Source organism: Apis cerana, linkage group LG1, assembly GCF_029169275.1.
Source record: "Apis cerana isolate GH-2021 linkage group LG1, AcerK_1.0, whole genome shotgun sequence".
In the NCBI taxonomy this organism is placed as follows: domain Eukaryota; kingdom Metazoa; phylum Arthropoda; class Insecta; order Hymenoptera; family Apidae; genus Apis; species Apis cerana.
Window position 1 is genome coordinate 5,349,437 of NC_083852.1, and position 17,869 is coordinate 5,367,305.

The following is a 17,869-nucleotide window of genomic DNA, read 5'->3' on the forward strand; positions in this document are numbered from 1 at the left end:
ATTTATTTTATATTTATTTATTTATTATATCAATTATTTATTTATTCATTTTTTCTTTTCTACTTTTATTTATTAATATTTACACTTTCATTTATTTGCTTCGTTTATTTTTTTTTATTTTAGATTTATTTATTTATTTATTTTTTCTTTTATTTATTAATATTTATACTTTTATTCATTCGTTTATTTTTTTTTTATTTTAGATTTATTTATTTATTTATTTTTTCTTTTATTTATTAATATTTATACTTTTATTCATTCGTTTATTTTTTTTTTATTTTAGATTTATTTATATATTTATTTTTACATTTACTTATTTATTTAATTTAGTATATCATTTATTTATTTATTCATTCTTTTGTTATGTAATATAAATAAATTTCAATAATTGTGTTAGATGGGTCTCGATGCGTAGTCACCTCCTCGTCGGTGAGACCCGGTAATTGGCATCGCTTTCCAAATTTTCTTTTTACAAAACTTTTTTTATCTAAAAAAAAGAAAAAATATTAGAAATATTTCATTAAAAATAGTTTTCGGAAAGCGATGGCAAGCCAAGAACTACGCATATTTGTAATCCAGTATAAATTTTGCGTAATTTTAGTTATTTTAATATTTAATTAGATAGATTGGACTATAGATATTAGTAAAAAATAAGTTAATAATAAATTATATCAAGATATATTTTCTAATTTAAAGCAAAAAATAAAAATTTTCAATTCTTTCGCTACTTTTACTTATATTCTCTCTTTCTTAATCATTGATAGATTGCAAGCATGTGAAAATGATATTAATTAGGTAATAAATGAATATTAATTAAATTAAATTTATTATAATTTCGATCAAGACATATTTCCTAATTTATAATTATTTAATTAAAAAATATAAGTTTCAATCTTTTTCATTATTTTTCTACTTTTTCGAATTTTTATTCTATTTATCATTTTTTAATTATAAAGCCAAGAAAATCAAATAGAGAAGCAAGAAATGTTAAAAGCAAATTGAAACGATACAAAAAGCTTATAAAACAGAAGATAAAAGAAGTGAAATTTGGCGCCATCTCTTGTTTTTAGAATTCACTAACCTTCGAAAAATTGTCGAAAGATGGTGCTAAGAGTCCGTTTTTACTATATCACTATCCTTCTCCTACCATTTTCTATCCTTTCTTTCCGTGTTTCATTTGCGCCACTCCAAAGATGGCGCTGATTTCAATATTTTTACTTTATCTCTGTCCTCCTTTTACAATCTTTTATCTCTGTCTATACTTTTGGCACGTGATTGCACGAGATACAGGATGTCAATTGAACACGTTTTCTCAAACTTGCAATTCGTGTTCCTTCAAGATATTCTGCAACAGAATATTTAAAATTTTATTTATAATTTTATATGATAGTATATCAAGTAGTAAAAGATAATATATGTAAAACAAAAATTAATATAAATTTCATATAAGTTAAATTTAATTGAAAATTTTTATATCTTTCTTTTGAATATATAATCTATATTCAAAAGAAATTTTTATACTATTTTTATCAAAAATCGATCTATTTATCATCCAATAGATCATTCTCATCATTTTCATTTAGATTTCAAAAGCCAAAACTATAATTAAACTTAAAACTTCCTAAATTCAAACATATCCTTCTCGCATCATCTTCTATCTTCCGATCTCCTTACTATCAAATTACAATCGCCTCGCCATGCCAGAAAAGTATTGTCAAGCTTTATCATAGAAAGTCCGTTCCGTGATACAAGTGCAGAGACTGCGCAGCATCCAACAAGCATATCACGAATACCTAGAGGGGATAGAGGAAGGATTTCGGTTTTTAATCCGTGGGTGTGGATACGTGGTGGGGATGCTGCAGACTGGAACAAAGTAGGGATGGACCCCCCTCTTGTCTGTTTCTCTTGTCAGAGAGGGGTATCGGCCCCTCCACCAGCCTCTTACCCGCTTGTTCCTGTTTTTCCGCCCCACTATTTCTCATGTCCCCACCAACGCCATCCCCCCCATAGGCAGACGTTCAGGCATCCTGTCTCACACCCACCGTCTTCTCCACGACTGGCGGGGGTCGCACTGGCCGCCTAGTGACTTTCGTGGGGTCGAGTAACACGTGCGTGAGGAAACAGCAGCCGGTCCGCGACCGGTTTCCTTCCACTGCGGTGTTAACCTTAAAAATTCGGTAAATCGATCGTGTTTTTTTTTCGAATTAAAAGTGTTTTTCCCTCTTTTTTTTTATACGTCTCGTATCGCGAGTTACATAATGGTTGTTCAGTGACTTGTGTCGGTGTCATTAATTGTTCGTTAATTATTATCCATCGAGTCGATTGATACAATTGTGTTTGATCGTTATATTTTACTGTTTTACGAGCGGTTTCATTCGATTTGATTCAGTGTATTCAGGCTGATCCTTCTTCTTTCGAGGTACTATGGGTGTTATGTATCCGTGAATGGTTTCGAATATATTGTTGGTTGTTGCAAAATATTTAGCATGCTGAAACGTGAAATAATTATCGGATAAAGAAAGTTTGTAGTTGAAATACGTGTACAGAAGAATGTGGGTACAGGTATTTTAGATTGGATTTATTTCAGGATATTTTTAAAAATTGGCTTATCGATCAAAAGATCGGTTGATTTTTTCCGAAGAATTATATATAGAATATTGCCTTTTCACGAATCATTTTGAGTATTTCTCATTGGAAACCGAAACCTTATCAATTTTCGAAATATTTAAAAAATTCTGAATTTTTCACATTATTATATAAATGTTTCATAAATACTAAATACTTTCATAATAACAACATTTCAAAAAATTCATATTTAACCAAAAAGTAAACTTATGACGAATCTCACGACTGAAATTAAACAAAGATAATTTTTTTTTTTTACAAATCCTTCGAAAGAAAACTCAATTACAAATACATCAAACGTTTCACGTAAGATTTATTTCGAAATATTTTCAAGGATATCGAAAGGAGCAACGGGGCTTCTAATTAACTTAATTAGCCTTACTTCCCTCGAGTGACATCCGGCTTCCTCGAACCGGAAGTAAGCGTTCGGAATGCCGTTTTAATAAAATCTCGTAGCGTGATGACGATTGTTCGGCCGTTTTAAACGAGGAAAGAGGCGACCTTCTCGCGTAATTTCTGTCGACCTGATTCGAGAGATCGCGTAATTCATTTACCAGGCTCGTCCTTACACGAGGAGGGCAAGAAATAGAGCGAGGAAGCGGAAACCTATATTTGGATTAGTCGCTTTTATCATCTTAAATGGGGATGTTCGATTGCTCTCTGTGTGCCAGGGGAATGTTGGTAGTTGTTAAAGTGGTTTTCCTCTAGTTGTTTGCCGCGGTATCTTGGATGTGTGTGCGTATGGGGGAAGGGAGGGGAAAGAGGAGTTAATGAAAGAAGAAGTGCTGACGAAAGAGTCTTCGTGCTGTTGGCTTGCTTCCTACAACCATCGTCTTTTCGATTGACTTTATTTTTGCGATTGTAAGATTTGATGAGAGTCACTTTTCTAAATTATTCGGAGATTGTAACAACGAGAAGTAGCTTCAGTTAATTTTCTCGTTTTATAAAATAATAATTTGGATTCTGTTTAGTTATTTGGAAAATTTATATTCATCGATTTATTTTTAAATATGTGCCAGATTCGAGGAGAATTAAATCGTTAATTTGTCACTTTCAAATATTATAGATTTTGGATTTTTAATAATACAAATTGAATTTAATAATTTCAAACTTTAAAAATTTCAATATATTCCTCAACCCTCAAAGTTTCACCCTCCAATAATATTTCACGTCTCAAAAATCATTTTCAATTCAAAAATTAATTCTCTAAATTTTTCGCCTTCTTTTTTTTTTAAATATATGGAACGAAATTTAATATTGGATAAAAAAATATCCGAATCTTCGAAATATTGGAAACGAGAGGGGTGCGTAAACTCGATAAAAAGGGTGGCTCCGCACATTGTCCCTTTCGATCTTTCGTAATGACCAATTGGGAATGATTGATACATGGAATGACAGGCTGTTTGTGCAAGAACCTAGATGGAAAGACAGGAAAGGGCTGAAAAGTGACGAGAGGAATAGCAATGCAGTCATAATAGGCGACGAACAAGTTATATACGTTTCTTTCTCTTTTTCTCTCATTTACACGTACATTTTCCCCTATAAATCGTTGGATATTTAATTCTTTGAAGATAACATCTTTTTTAAGGATATTTCTTTTATCAATTTTATTTATGATTCCTCTTTGAGAGTTTTACGAAACAGATATAATTTATTAAAATTTAGTTTTAGTTTAGTTAAAATTTCGTAGTTTTGTAAATAATTTCATTTTTTGAACCCTTCGAAAGTTCGAAAAGAAATAGAAATTTAGAATAATTTACATCAATATCAAGATCAAAATATATAAAGAATTATATTAAATGGATAATATTTATATAAATAAATTTATATAAATGAATTTATAAATTAATATGAAATTGCATTTTCATTTTCAAATTTTTTTTAATCTAACTTGGAAAACGAGAAAAACGAACGAATATTATACCAAATAATAATAAATAATTTAAATTTTAAATAAATTAAAAACAGATAATCAAGAAACTTCTAATCAAATTTTAATACTAAAAAATTCATGCACTGACTGTTGATATAGTTTAATATAATTCACGTTTGAAATTAACGAAACTTCCACTCATTTCTAGTGTACCCTCGTTAAACAGTGCCAACCACACTGGCTTGAAAGAGAAATAGAGGTTTGTTTAAGAAATAATTGCGATCATTAAACGAATCGACAACCGTGGCTTCTCGTTCGCTTGTTCCATTATTCCTCCGTTCCTTTATTCGAGAAATATTTTTTTAAGACTCCATTTTATCGAAATTCGAATCGAAAAAATACAAGAAGGGAAAAAGGGCGAGAGTTCTTTTCGATTTCTATCTTCAAAAGGACGAAGTGGAACGAAGGTTGGGGATATTGTTTTTGTTAGATCAATTTTGAGTACGTTTTAAGGCGATTAATAGAAGGATTTTGGTTTTTTCTTTTAATTTTTCCTTTCCTTGAGACGAGAATTAAACTTCCATTTAGACAGATCTATTTACTGTTTTTGATAAAATTAAAATAAAGTAATATAAATGACGAATTTTAATCGTATATATTTTTTAAAAAATTGTTAATTATTAATTTTTTTAGATAAATTAGATAACGAGAAATTAATTATATATTTTACATTATATGATTTTTAAAATTTTATATACTTTTCTCTTCAACTTCTTGTCTCTGATTTTATAAAATATTCAGAGAATCCAATGAATTCCCGTACAATAATAACTGTCTTCCTTTCTTCTTCCAAATTTGTATTCATTTTTTCTCTCTAATTCTATAACTAATATTAAAAAAAATAAAAATAAAAAATTCGTCTAATAAATCTAAATATTTCACATATTTCACGATCAAAAATGTATAATCTCCAAACTTACTTCGAAATCTTCAAATTCAATTAACTACCAAGCTTGTTTCGTCATAAAACAATAATTATCTCCTTTTCAAAATTTTCTCAATCGATCTCCTCAAATCTCCTCCTCCCGACCCTCATCGCTCGAAAATTTAATTTAAAAACTTAATTTCAAAAATTCATTTATCTCCAAATTACCTCAACAATGTCCGCAAATTAATACGACGCATCAATTCCCTTTCTAAAATCCGATCATCGAAAGAGCGAGAAGATGATAGATCGAGAAATTCGAAACGATACAGAGAGGAATTGGAAAAGAAGCGGAGGGAAGAGAAGAATGGCGCGTAGGTAGGGACACGGTTCGCGCGCAGTTTATGATAATATTTAATCCAGTTACAGCGAAGGGTGAATATAGAGCGGACCTCGTGGTGGTCAGTCGATGCCTCGATGCACGGTTGGCAGCGGTGTAATCCAGTTATGCCCGAGCTACGGACGCAACGCGTTGTGGTTTAGTAACGTTCCGTATCGCTTCTACGCGTAATACGTTTCCGTGTTCGTTTCGTTCGTTGAACAGCTATTTTCGGATATTCGATTGAAGGGATACGAGGGATTGTTGTAGGGATCGGGGAAGAAACGAGTGGAAATTGGGCAATCGCGCGTGGATTTGTTTTATCAATCGTTTGGGATATTCGATCGAAGGTATTTGTTGTAGAATTAATGAAGAAATGAGTGGAAATCGTTATGCGAATTTATTAATCGTTTGGAATATTTTATATTTTTATCTATTCGTTTGTTTTATAAATATATCTTTTGGGATATTCGATAAAGAAATGAATGGAAATTAGATAATTACGCGTGAATATGTTAATCGATCGTTTGTTATTCGATCGAAGCAATAGAAATGGACAAATAGGAGGAAATTACCTGGATATCGTTTGTTAAACATTCGTTTGGAATATTCGATCGAAGCAATAAAAGAAATTGAAGAGGATAGGTAGATAAATGAATAGACATTAGATAATTAAGCCTAGATATCGTCCGTTTGAAATATTCGATCGAAGAATTCGTGTTCATCACGTGTGGATCATTCAGAATATTTTAAATTCTATCGTTTAATCATTTATTTAACGATCGAAAAAATAGGAAGAATTGTAGAGAGTGAAAAAACGAATAATTTTGAATTATTATGTATATTCAATTCGAGAAAATACAAATAATTATAGAGAGAAATGGAAAAATTAATAAATAACCTTTTGATTAATTATTGTTTCTATTACGTGGTAATTAATTTATGATTTAAAATATTTAATTTGAAAAGAAGGAGAAATTGAAAAAAATAAGAGAACAAAATCAATGATATCAATAAATAAAAACTTTTAAATTATTTCTTTGTCCTCTATGAATGGTTATTAACTTTAAAAGATAGAAGAGATCATAGAGAACAGCATTATCAGCTAATTAACAATTTATGTAATTATTGTATGTTTAATCAGTTCAGTTTTTAAACGTTTTCATCAATCGATTTAGAATATTCAGTCGAAAAAAATAAGAAGAATTAAAAAAAAACGAAAAAATTAACTAACAAAAGTCTGATTTTTGTATCTATTAACTATCGTTTACTATCAATTGATTATTTAAAAATATTCGAAAAAAAAATAAAACTTACGAAATAGGCGAAGAAACAAAAAGCATCAGCAGTTAATAATGAGTCCCAACTAATTTTCTAATTTTCCACTTCTGATTATCAATCAATTGTTCTCAATATTCAATTGAGAGGAAATAACGAGTAATCGAAACAGTTCCATTTTTCCTCTCTACAATGACTAATTTCCACGGTTAAATGGATTACACGGTTGATCACCGACGTTTGTCAATATCACTTTGATCTTTTTGATCTTTTTTTCCACTTTTCTCGATCACTTTTTTTATTTTCCACTATTTGCTTTATCGAAAATTTTCTCACTTCATCATTTGGAATCATTGTAAACACACATATATTTTGAATCATCAATAGTCTCTTCTAGCTAAAAATATTTGGAGTTTCCAGTTTCATTACTTTAGCAGCTTTTTTCACTATCCCGAACGTACTGCACTGATCGAAACAGTTCTATTTTTCAACGTTTCAACGACTAACTTTAAGCGGATTACGCAGTTGATCACTAACGTTTTCTTTCATCGAATCTTATTCACTACTATTCACCACTATTCACCACTATTATAATTTTTTTTCCCTCTATATTTCTTTTTATATCTAATTTCGTTTTTCAAATTTAATAACACTTCACTTGATCTGTCGATTATATTTGAACAAGTAACGATCGAGAAGCACATTACACACGTTGCTAAATATTTAGGAATTTATTTGTGCAAAATTTAAAAATTTACAAAATCCATGTATAAAAATATACAATATATCAAAAATTATTATACTTGTTACTATTAGCTCTTTAATCATATTTATAGAAGTGGAATTTTGTATAAAAATTCGTAATCTAATTGATCACGTGTAAGATAAGAAGATGATTTGTAGTTTAAATGTGGAGCTTCATGTTTAGAATCGATAGGTTACCGTTGGAAACGCGTCTTAATGTTGCAGTGAATCTCATTGGATCGCGAAGCCTTCGAGAGGTTTTTTACGTGTGTGACACGTGTTTTGACTCGATCCGCTTCTCCGCGACGGTTAGAAACGTTTTCGAACTAATCTCTCTTTTTAAGCACGAAACTTAAAAGTTGGAAAAATAATTGAATTATATTTGGAAAATTTCAGATAGTTCTTGCGATTTTGATTGCTGTAAAAATATTTTTGATTATCGAGAGTTATTTTCCACGCGATTTAAATTATTCTATTTAGAAATTTGAAATATCATCGAATTGTTTCGTTACTTTTTACGATTTAGATTGTCTCAAAAATATTTTCAATCGCCGAAATTCCCACTATTTTTTTCAATTTGGGTCAAAATAAAAAATATTCGTGATTGTTATACATTTCGAACGAATTTCGAGATCGTCGAATCTTTCGATACTTTCCACGATTTGAATTGTTATAAAATATTTTGGATCATCAACCAATTATCTTTCGCGATTTAGATTCAAAAATTTGAAACATCTCAAATGTAGAATTGAATATTTCGTAATATACGATTTAAATTATTCAATATTTTCAATTGTTGAAATTCTTATTATTTTCTTTAATTTGAGTCATTCTATAAAATATTTATCTAAAATTTTGTACATTTCTCAAATTTTTTTCAAGATTCAAACCACTTTAAAAATACTAATTCTCTAGATTCAAAGCACTCACAAGCAAACACACTTCCAGTGATATAGAATTTCACGACACTTAACAATAACGAATAAACTTCATGATATTAGTGATAATCTTCGTGTAGTGAAGTGTCAAAAGTGCCAGCCACAATAATAAATAACAAGAACAACCACGAAGAACAATAAAAAATACAATAAGAATATTTTCCACAAGGAAATGATTATTCGCTATTCGCTATTCGATTTCGATCGAAGGCAACATAACCTAACCTAAGAAGACGATCGAGGATAATACTTCCTCGACCCAAGATATTCTCCTTCAAGTGTCCAATGGTTCTTCGAAGACTGGTCGAACATCATGCTCGATCTCTTCTGCATCTTGGTGCCACTACGGCTAGTATAGAATCGATCACAGAATACAACAAAAGAAAGGATAACTGCGAGCTATTACGTGGAACTAATCCAAACGAGGATACGCGTGAGAAGTGGATCAAAAAGGAGCGTAGATGTCTCTGCCGCGATCTCTTGGCGCCTGGAACACAGTTTTCCCTTCGTACGCCACGCGCTAGACATTTGATGAACGACACGTGGCCTTATAGTTTGAATCGGCGAAGAATAAAGAGAAACAGGAAGAAGATGTCCCTCGATGGGCTAAGAATCGAGCAATGTCGCGTATTCTCGTCTCTCAACGACTCATTGTTGGATCAATGAAATTATAATTTTAATAGAAGATAAAGAGAGGTTAAGAGTGTTCAGTTCCTCGTAGATGAGATGGAGATGCCTCATGTGGAGAGATGACGAGTATATTCGAAGAATCGAGGTTCGAGTTTATCTGCCTTCGATGTATAATATATTGTTCATACGTATTATCATTAGATTATTAAATAAATTATAGAATAATAATATATAGAAGAATTGGTATTAAGAGACGTTTGATCGTTCTTATCGAATTAAGATTTTGAAAATTAGATCAGATCTTATTTAAATCAAGAGAGGAGATTACTTTTTTTCAAAAAAATAAAAATTTTAGAGAATTTGAAAGATTTGCATCAAGAGATCTCTGATCGACAAATTTATTATAATTTTCGAAAGAATTAAAATTTTGAAAATTGAAGTGGAAGATCTTGTTTACACGAAGAAAATCTTCGATCGAGAGGAGGTTGTTACGAAAACTGAACGTGGTCGAGTAAACGAAAGAAGGATTATTCCAACGATCGATATCCATTCTCTTTTGTCACAAGATGTTTAATCCTCGATACGGTTCCTAAAAGGATTTCCTTCTTGATCAGCCCGCTCATCAAGGCTGAATCTAAAAACCTATCCAAAACGAATCTATTCCTATCACGAGGAATAGACATATCGAAAAGAATCTTGGAAACATAGGAGATAGAAAAAGATCACGTATCTTCATATATCTGTACATATTTCTCCTCTCTCGCGGGAAATCATCGTCGAAGAAAGAGAAGACAAGACTCGTCTTACACTATAGGTTGCCTTTTCCATATGATTGGCTGAATTCGTAACAAAACGTAAATAAATTCTTTAATTCTACTATTAAAATCACCAAAACTTCCACTTTATTTCAGTTAAATTTGTGATAACTGATTCTTTAATTAAACATAAATAAATTTCACCAACAATATTATCAAAATAGGAAAGTAAAAAAAAAGACGAATCATTTTGGTGAAGTCTCCTCGTAACTTGGCTAAATTCGTAACAATTAATTCATTAAAAACCACTAAACTTCCACTGGTTAAATTCATAAAAATTGATTCGTTAAATATAAATAAATTCCACAAGTCCACCAATAAAATCACTAAAAATTTCACTTCTTCTATTAACATTCACACTAAAATTGTTCTGTTAAGAAAAATATGAAATAAATATAAATAAATTTCACCAAATAAAATCAAGAAACAAAATACGAGAAGAATAAAGCTTCTTGGCAATCTAACCTAACCAAGATAACCAAACTATCAGAATTGTATAATAAATTTTCTCTAACCTATGTAAATTCGTCTGTTTCACGATCTATAAATTCCGTAGAAGGAAATTCTCCTTTAAATCTTAAGATTTAACGAAACGATGAATCTCGAAGCGAGGAAAGAATATCACATCACAAATATTTAACGATTTCACCATTACCACGAGCACGATTCTTTCAAACGCAACTGTACAGAGGGAGACACTATCGAAAATAGAGGATCGAGATTCGAGACAAGTGTATCGAAAGAGCAAATAAAGTAAAACAATCGATTGTGGAACGGAGATCAAGTAGCAATCGAAACAGGAGGTTTGTTGTTTCGTTCTCTTAGAATTTTTCTACGATTGAAGAAGTTCCTTTTGTGAAGAAGGATTAAAGGAACAAGAATGCGATCCAAGTGGAGAATCGGAAGGATCGTACCCTTTAACGGGAAGAAATGAAGTTATCAGTGTCGGCTTACAGAGCTCAGGCAAGTGCTCACAAGAAGATCCTTTCCAACTATCAGCATCAGCTGAGTTACGGGGCCACCAATCAGGCGTCCTCGGCCCGGACCCCCTCTGATCCCGCGACGTTCCTTACTGGCTTCAAGGTTGGTCATTTTCTTTATATATTCACGATTCAAGAATAATTAATTTAAACATTATAATCAATTTAAATATTCATAATCGAATTAATTTTAATTTGAATTTTTTTTGAATATAATTTCGAAGAGAATTATATACAATCATTTTTTTTTTGATAATAGGAAAAAAAGGTGTGTTTTTGATATTTTTTTTTGTAAAGTTAATTTTTAAAATCTAATGGTTTTGAAATTATCTTTTGATAATAGAAAAAATTTATTATTAATATTTTAGATTTTATGAAATTATATGAAATTGTAAAACAGGAATTTAAGAAATCTTGCGTAATAATAATTTTCTTTAATTTATTATATTTTGTAATTTCTTTATTCAAAATTATTTTTGCATAATAAAATTTTATTTACATTTTCATTCCTAGTGTATACATAACTCTTTCAATTATGCATAGAGGACATTTATAATCTTAGAATTCCAGATACAAGAATTTTTCTGCATTGATGCATTGATAGTGGTCGATTTTAATGACAAGTACTATCGAGGCAAAATTTTTTATCTGCATATTGTATTATTAGAGATTAATTAATAATCATGTTATTAATAAGTAATTAATAATTAATAACTACTCTCGTTAAAGTTGATTAATTTGCTTCCTGTGTAAATTAATCTTGTGAATCGTGAATGAAAATTTAATTGAATTTTAAACATTAATTTAATGGTGCTTTTTACATGGAATATTTTTTATTTCATTAAACATTGACAGTTTCTTGGAAATTAATTATACTTATTGAGAGTTTCATTTATAATGTAGTAAGTACGTAGTAATTAAAGTGGGTGTCTTTATTATTATGTTTTTCATTTTTCAAGAGAAATTAGAATATAGTCATTAATATTTTGCTTGAATATTTCAATATAATTCCCTATATTGTTTTTGAAATTGCTAATTGTCTTGTTCAAATTTAATATTAATATTGGAACGGTTAAGTTCATAATAATGTATTCTGAATTTTTTAGAATGTTTAAATCTAAGAAAAATTTATTTTTGATAAATTCTTCTTTAAAACTTTTTTACTTGTTATTTTAGAAAAAATAAAATTTTTCACGAAAATAAATGAAAAATATATAATTCAATAAAAATATATAAGAAGATATAAAATTCGATATTATATTATTATTAATACTTTATTTTATTAAAATTGAATTAATAAATGTATACAATATAAAAAGAACGAAGTTCTTTAATCGATAATTTTTGAAATAAAGTTCGAAATTTCTTAAAACAAAAATATGTGAAACACGAAGTAATAAGATTGAAAAAGATAATAGAGAAAAACGTTTAGAAAGAACATGATAAGATGTACGTGACTGGTTTTTATTTGGATTTTAATTGTGACTTTACTTTTTTCACAAAACCTTCAGCCTTCTTCTGCCATTGTCCTCATTTTCATAGTGGGTGTACCACTCGAGGAACAAAAAGTTTTTTTCGTCTAAAAACTTTTACTAGGTCTATAAAATATGCATTTTCGTTTATTGGAATTTTTTATTTAGGTAATTCAAAAAATTTTCGAACTTTATTGTTCGATTATTAATTATTATGAATTTTGCTTGCACGTAAAAATTTTTATTAATCATAACAATTTTTTTTTAAAAATGAAAGATACAATATACACGCATTATAATAATTTTGGAAAATTGAAGTAAAATATTCATTCAAAAATTTTACATTCCAAATTTCAAATTTTACTTTATTCTACGCCCAGATGACAAAATCCAAAATTTTTTTTTCAATTTTACAGCATTGTAATTTTGTACTTCATTCATATTCTGTAAGATCACGATAAAAAATGCAATCTATTCTTCTTATCTTTTCTAAACATAACAAACGTGTGACACATTTTGTAAATTAATGGTTATATAAATGCATATGAAAAAGCACGTACAAACTATGTATTTCGACGGAAAAAAATGACACATCAAATTTGTCACTTAGTCAAAGAATTGTAACAACGGCTCTCATTCAATTTTATCGAAATTCTAAAAAAAAAAGAAAAAAATTCTCAAATCATCATTTTGAAAAAATTTCGTTTTCTCGAATTTCATAGCAGAGAGAAAAAAAATCTCTAATTTCGAAAACCAAAAAGAATCGAATCTCCATTCTTTATTACGAATCGTCACTCTTTTAATGGCGTCCTCGATTTACCCGCGCGATTTAAATTTCAAACGAGCTTCCACCCGAGCGATCTCGGACGATCTCGACACGCGTCATGCCATCGATATCGACACGCAATTACCTGTTCTCGTACACGTTGGCACGTAACAAACCCATCGTCGACGTAATCGTGATAACTGTGCACCGTCGTCTTCTTTCTCTCTCTCTTTCTTTTTCTTTCTTTCTTTCCTTCCCTTTTTTCTAATCGACCAAATTTCCTGGACGATGAATCTATCGATGGCAACGACTTACATATCATTCACTCTCCATTATCTCGACTCTCGAATAATTTCCGCTCGGATCGAGGATGGATATCGAGCGGAAATTAAGAATGTATCGGGCGTTGGCGCGCGATTCAAACGTGATTTTTCATTCAGAAAATGGAAACGAACGGATGAATGGAAGGATTGTAATTTTATTTTTCGCCGCGAGTGAAATGTTATCCATTCTTTTTCGGATTAACTAAGGGATTCGAAAAATACTGGATTTTTTTTTTTAGTTTGTGCTCTGCGTATACAGGGTGTGAAAAGAAGTTTTGGAGGAAGATTAAAAGGTATTGTAAAAGTTTCGATGACAAAAATTTCGTAAATAATTCGTTTTCGACGTCTGATTCTGTAAATTGTCTTTCTCCAACTTTCACGTTTCTTTCGATTTTTGATCTTCGAAATATATATGAAACACTCTGTGAAGAATTCATTAGAAAGAAATTAATTAATAACGATCAATCACGATCTAAGTCACTTATACCTTTCGAAAATTTTCTTATCGTTCCAAACGTTCAATTGATCGAGCCAATTAAATAACTTCCAAGTAATTCAATAATGAATTGATGACTCAATTCGATAGGTTAAGTTTGAACGATAAAGAGAATCTTGAACGATTATTTCTTCCTAAATTTAACTTATTTTTCGAACAATTGAATCTTGATAATTACGATGATTGATGTAATTCGAGAGACAATTACATATTGAAACGGACGTTGTTGTCGTCAAAAACAAACGAACCTCCATCACCACTTTTGACGTTTCGATGTCGGTAATGATCTGTCGAGTTGCAGTTGGGAAAAAAAAAAAAAAAGAAAGAAAGAAGAAAAATAAAAAAAAAAAAGAATAAAATAAACCATTCCCAGAGAATTCCACTCCAACCAGCGAAAACAACGGTAATTGATTTTTTCTCTTTTATATGGATGCAGCTATGTGAGCGGGGCAGCTAGGAGCAACAGTCCTAGAAAAATGTCGAATAAACTGCCAGTGGTTCGTATATCGGTTCCCGTAAGTGTTACTGCAATATACTCTGGTCGAGTGTGTTTATATTGTGTATACAGAAACAGAGGAATCGTTGTGCAGGGTGTTGATATGATTCATGGTTTGGAAAGTATTGAGGTATAAGAAATTGGCCACGAAGCAAAGATTTATTTGTATAGAAGTTTATAATAAACATTCGATAAAAAATAAAAATTAATATTAAAATGAATATTACAATTTTATTACATTGTACAGAGATAGATAAATTGTTAAAAACAATATCGAAGTGGGAGAGAGATCGTATAATAAGTCACACACATAGATATTTTTCTACTTAATACAATTAAAATTAAAATTCAGAATAATTCCAAATTATAAGATCAACCGAGAAGGAAAAAATATATATAAACAATAAAGATACATATATATTTGATTAAATACATTTTAAAAGTTCTATCCATCGAATATTAATAAAAAAATGTAAATGATTCCACGAAGAAGGAAGAATTTAGGAAACACGTAATGTAAAGTATATATCTGCACAAAAATCCCTAGACTAGTTACAAACTTAATTTAAATTCATACCTCTAACGCAAACTTCAATTGCTCGTAACTCGATAAGCAAGCCTCGACCAACACTTTTTCATCCATCTTCCCCTCCACCATAATCGATCCTCCATCAAAGGGTATTCCACGAATATATCGACACCCTGTATAACGTCCAATGCGAATCGAAAGGAAAAGTACGCGAACAATGTTTCCATCCTAAGTGTTCAATCGTAGCGTACGTAATCGATTGTACGGTAGCTTTCCCCTATCCTGATCTTTATAGAGGCTAGATAGGGCGTAAATAGGAGAGATAGAAACCTGTACCGATCTTGATTTCATCCTTTACGCGTGCCACGTAGCAGGGATTCTCAACTACTTCGTCGAATCGCGACTCTCTTCTAATGATTTTTCGCGGATTTCGTTGAATTTTAAATTATTTGTCGTAAAATTGAAAGGAAGGGGAGATTTTTCTAGGGAGCTTTCTTTTTTTTAATTTAAAATTCGTAAAAGAAATTTTGATAATCGCGATGCAAATTTTTCGAAAAAGATTAAAAATATTGTTCTTTCAAATTTGATTTGGAAATTAGCTGTATAAAATACAGATGTTAATAAACGAAGAAATTTTTTAAAACCTCTCTTTACAATAAAATTCTCTCTAAAAATAATTTCAAAAATCCCTCTGAATTTTTATCTTTCGAGAATATTGTAACCAAAGAATAGGAGATCAACAATTTCAACTGAAATAAAGATCTCTTTTCGGGGTCGTGATTCACGTGTTGGGAATCCAGAGTCTATACCATTAGTGATCTTGATATGTGTGTCTCCTCCAAGAATATAGTTTCCAATTCCCCTTCGTTAGAACCTAGAGGCGTTCCTTGCATCTTCTCGTTAGATTTAGGTGTATTCTCCTTAGTGTCTGAATGCTGCATTTAATCTTTCATCGACAACTGTGTAAGTATTTACTTACTATGCGTTGTTTGTAGAGTAAATCGTAAAGAATTACAAAAAGGTTAAAATCGATCGATTTGCCTTTTTCCTCGAATGATCGAAAATATTTCATTTTTTCTTATAATTTATATCTCGTTATATTTATTTAATCGATTCGAAGAATCGCAAGAAATATAAAATTTGTTATTCAAAAATTATCGATCGAGTTACGAGTAAATGGTTAATTTGCATTTTAGATAAAATAAAACGTGAATCGATCCTCCAAATTTTATTTATAATCTATATCGACGATTGATTAATTTAAACGTCGTTAAAAATGTTAAGCATAACTAAAAATAACAATTTAAAGTTAGAAATTGCGATAATTTTCTTATCGATACATATAATTATGCTTTTCTACAATAACGCAATAATCACGAGTGTCTATAATATCTCTTATTGAACATTTCAACGATGAATATATTTATTCGTCCGCCAGTTTTAATGTTAGCCTGGCACGATATCAACCACCATTAACCATAAAACTGGAAAGTGTTATCTTTTACGGTTATGCCCGAATGCGTTTCGTGCGATCGAAATCGAAAAAGTTTCGACGCGTAGCAATATCATCTTCTTTCGAAACTATATTTTAATAAAAGGATTATCGATCGATTAAATAAACGATATCCGTATATCCGATATACTATTTGCACTTCTTGTCACCATAACCTTATACACAATATCTGATTATTCTTAAATCAATCACTACACCACGTTTATTTACAATCATTGGAGAATAGAAATTCCTGCAATGATATTACAACACACAGCCACAACGATAATGCAACACCAATTCAAAGAATCTACTCTATTACCACTTTCATTCTCGAACGCGATAACCTCACTGCTCGATTCTCCACGTAAGCGATATTTCCACGATTTTTCTCTCGAAAAAACGTTACCATCGTTCTATTGTCGAGATACGAGCGAAATTGCATCTGGCATCGCCATATCAAAAGTTAGACGTGTACCGATTGTTCCTTCGTGACGGTCGAGTTCCGCTGGATGGACCGGATCGCGGAGAGAGATCCGTTCTCGCGTGGCATTCGCATCGATTCGCCTCCTTTCAAGATGGATACTCCCAAGTGGTGGGGGCAAGAATTCCACCGATCTCTTGAAACGTAGCGAGATATCGGTGGAAAGTTTCGAGATCCCATTTCGCGAATGCGATTTCCTGGTTTTGTCGTGAAATACGTACTACCTTTCGAGTTCAAGTGAACTGAAAGGACAAATTGAGCTTGGGGATAGAGGTTTTTGAATTTGTATTAAAAGTACGCGTGTTGTCGTTGAAAAGGATATAATAATATGAAATTTTCCATGAGTAATTTTAATTGAGAATAATACTTTGGTGTATGACGAAAAATTGTTGTAGAAATTTCCCATAAGTAATTTAAACTAGGATAATTCTTTAGTGGTTGTGACCTACTTTATCGATAGGGAAATTTTTCTTTAAGTTTCTTTGAAAATTAGTTTCACAGTCGAAGGTGAAACATATCGCGATGTAATATAATAATAATCCCCTTCTGTGAACTTAATCTAACAAATAAAGATTGCCACTCGAAACTGACAAACACCCGCTTTGTGAAATTTTATATGCAAAT

General features: G+C 30.7%; 1 protein-coding gene and 1 long non-coding RNA gene across 12 annotated transcripts in view; one reads left to right on the top strand and one right to left on the bottom strand.

The window, feature by feature from the left end:
- Positions 1-399: 399 nt before the first annotated feature.
- On the bottom strand, positions 400-7,835 carry LOC107994890 (uncharacterized). Its single transcript, XR_009831242.1, has 4 exons — positions 7,120-7,835; positions 1,946-2,489; positions 1,082-1,793; positions 400-487 (listed from the first exon to the last, which is right to left on the bottom strand). It is a non-coding gene; the product is annotated as an uncharacterized LOC107994890 (long non-coding RNA).
- Positions 2,043-17,869, top strand: part of LOC107994887 (uncharacterized) — a 156,984-nt gene continuing 141,157 nt past the window's right edge. For 3 of the 11 annotated variants that reach the window (XM_062079575.1, XM_062079602.1, XM_062079624.1), the window contains exons 1-2: positions 2,426-2,562; positions 8,740-11,290. In XM_062079575.1, coding sequence (XP_061935559.1) covers positions 11,138-11,290 — 153 coding nt within the window. In that variant the 5' untranslated portion in view covers positions 2,426-2,562; positions 8,740-11,137. The other 8 variants (XM_062079600.1, XM_062079589.1, XM_062079582.1 and 5 more) reach the window with 8 other exon arrangements.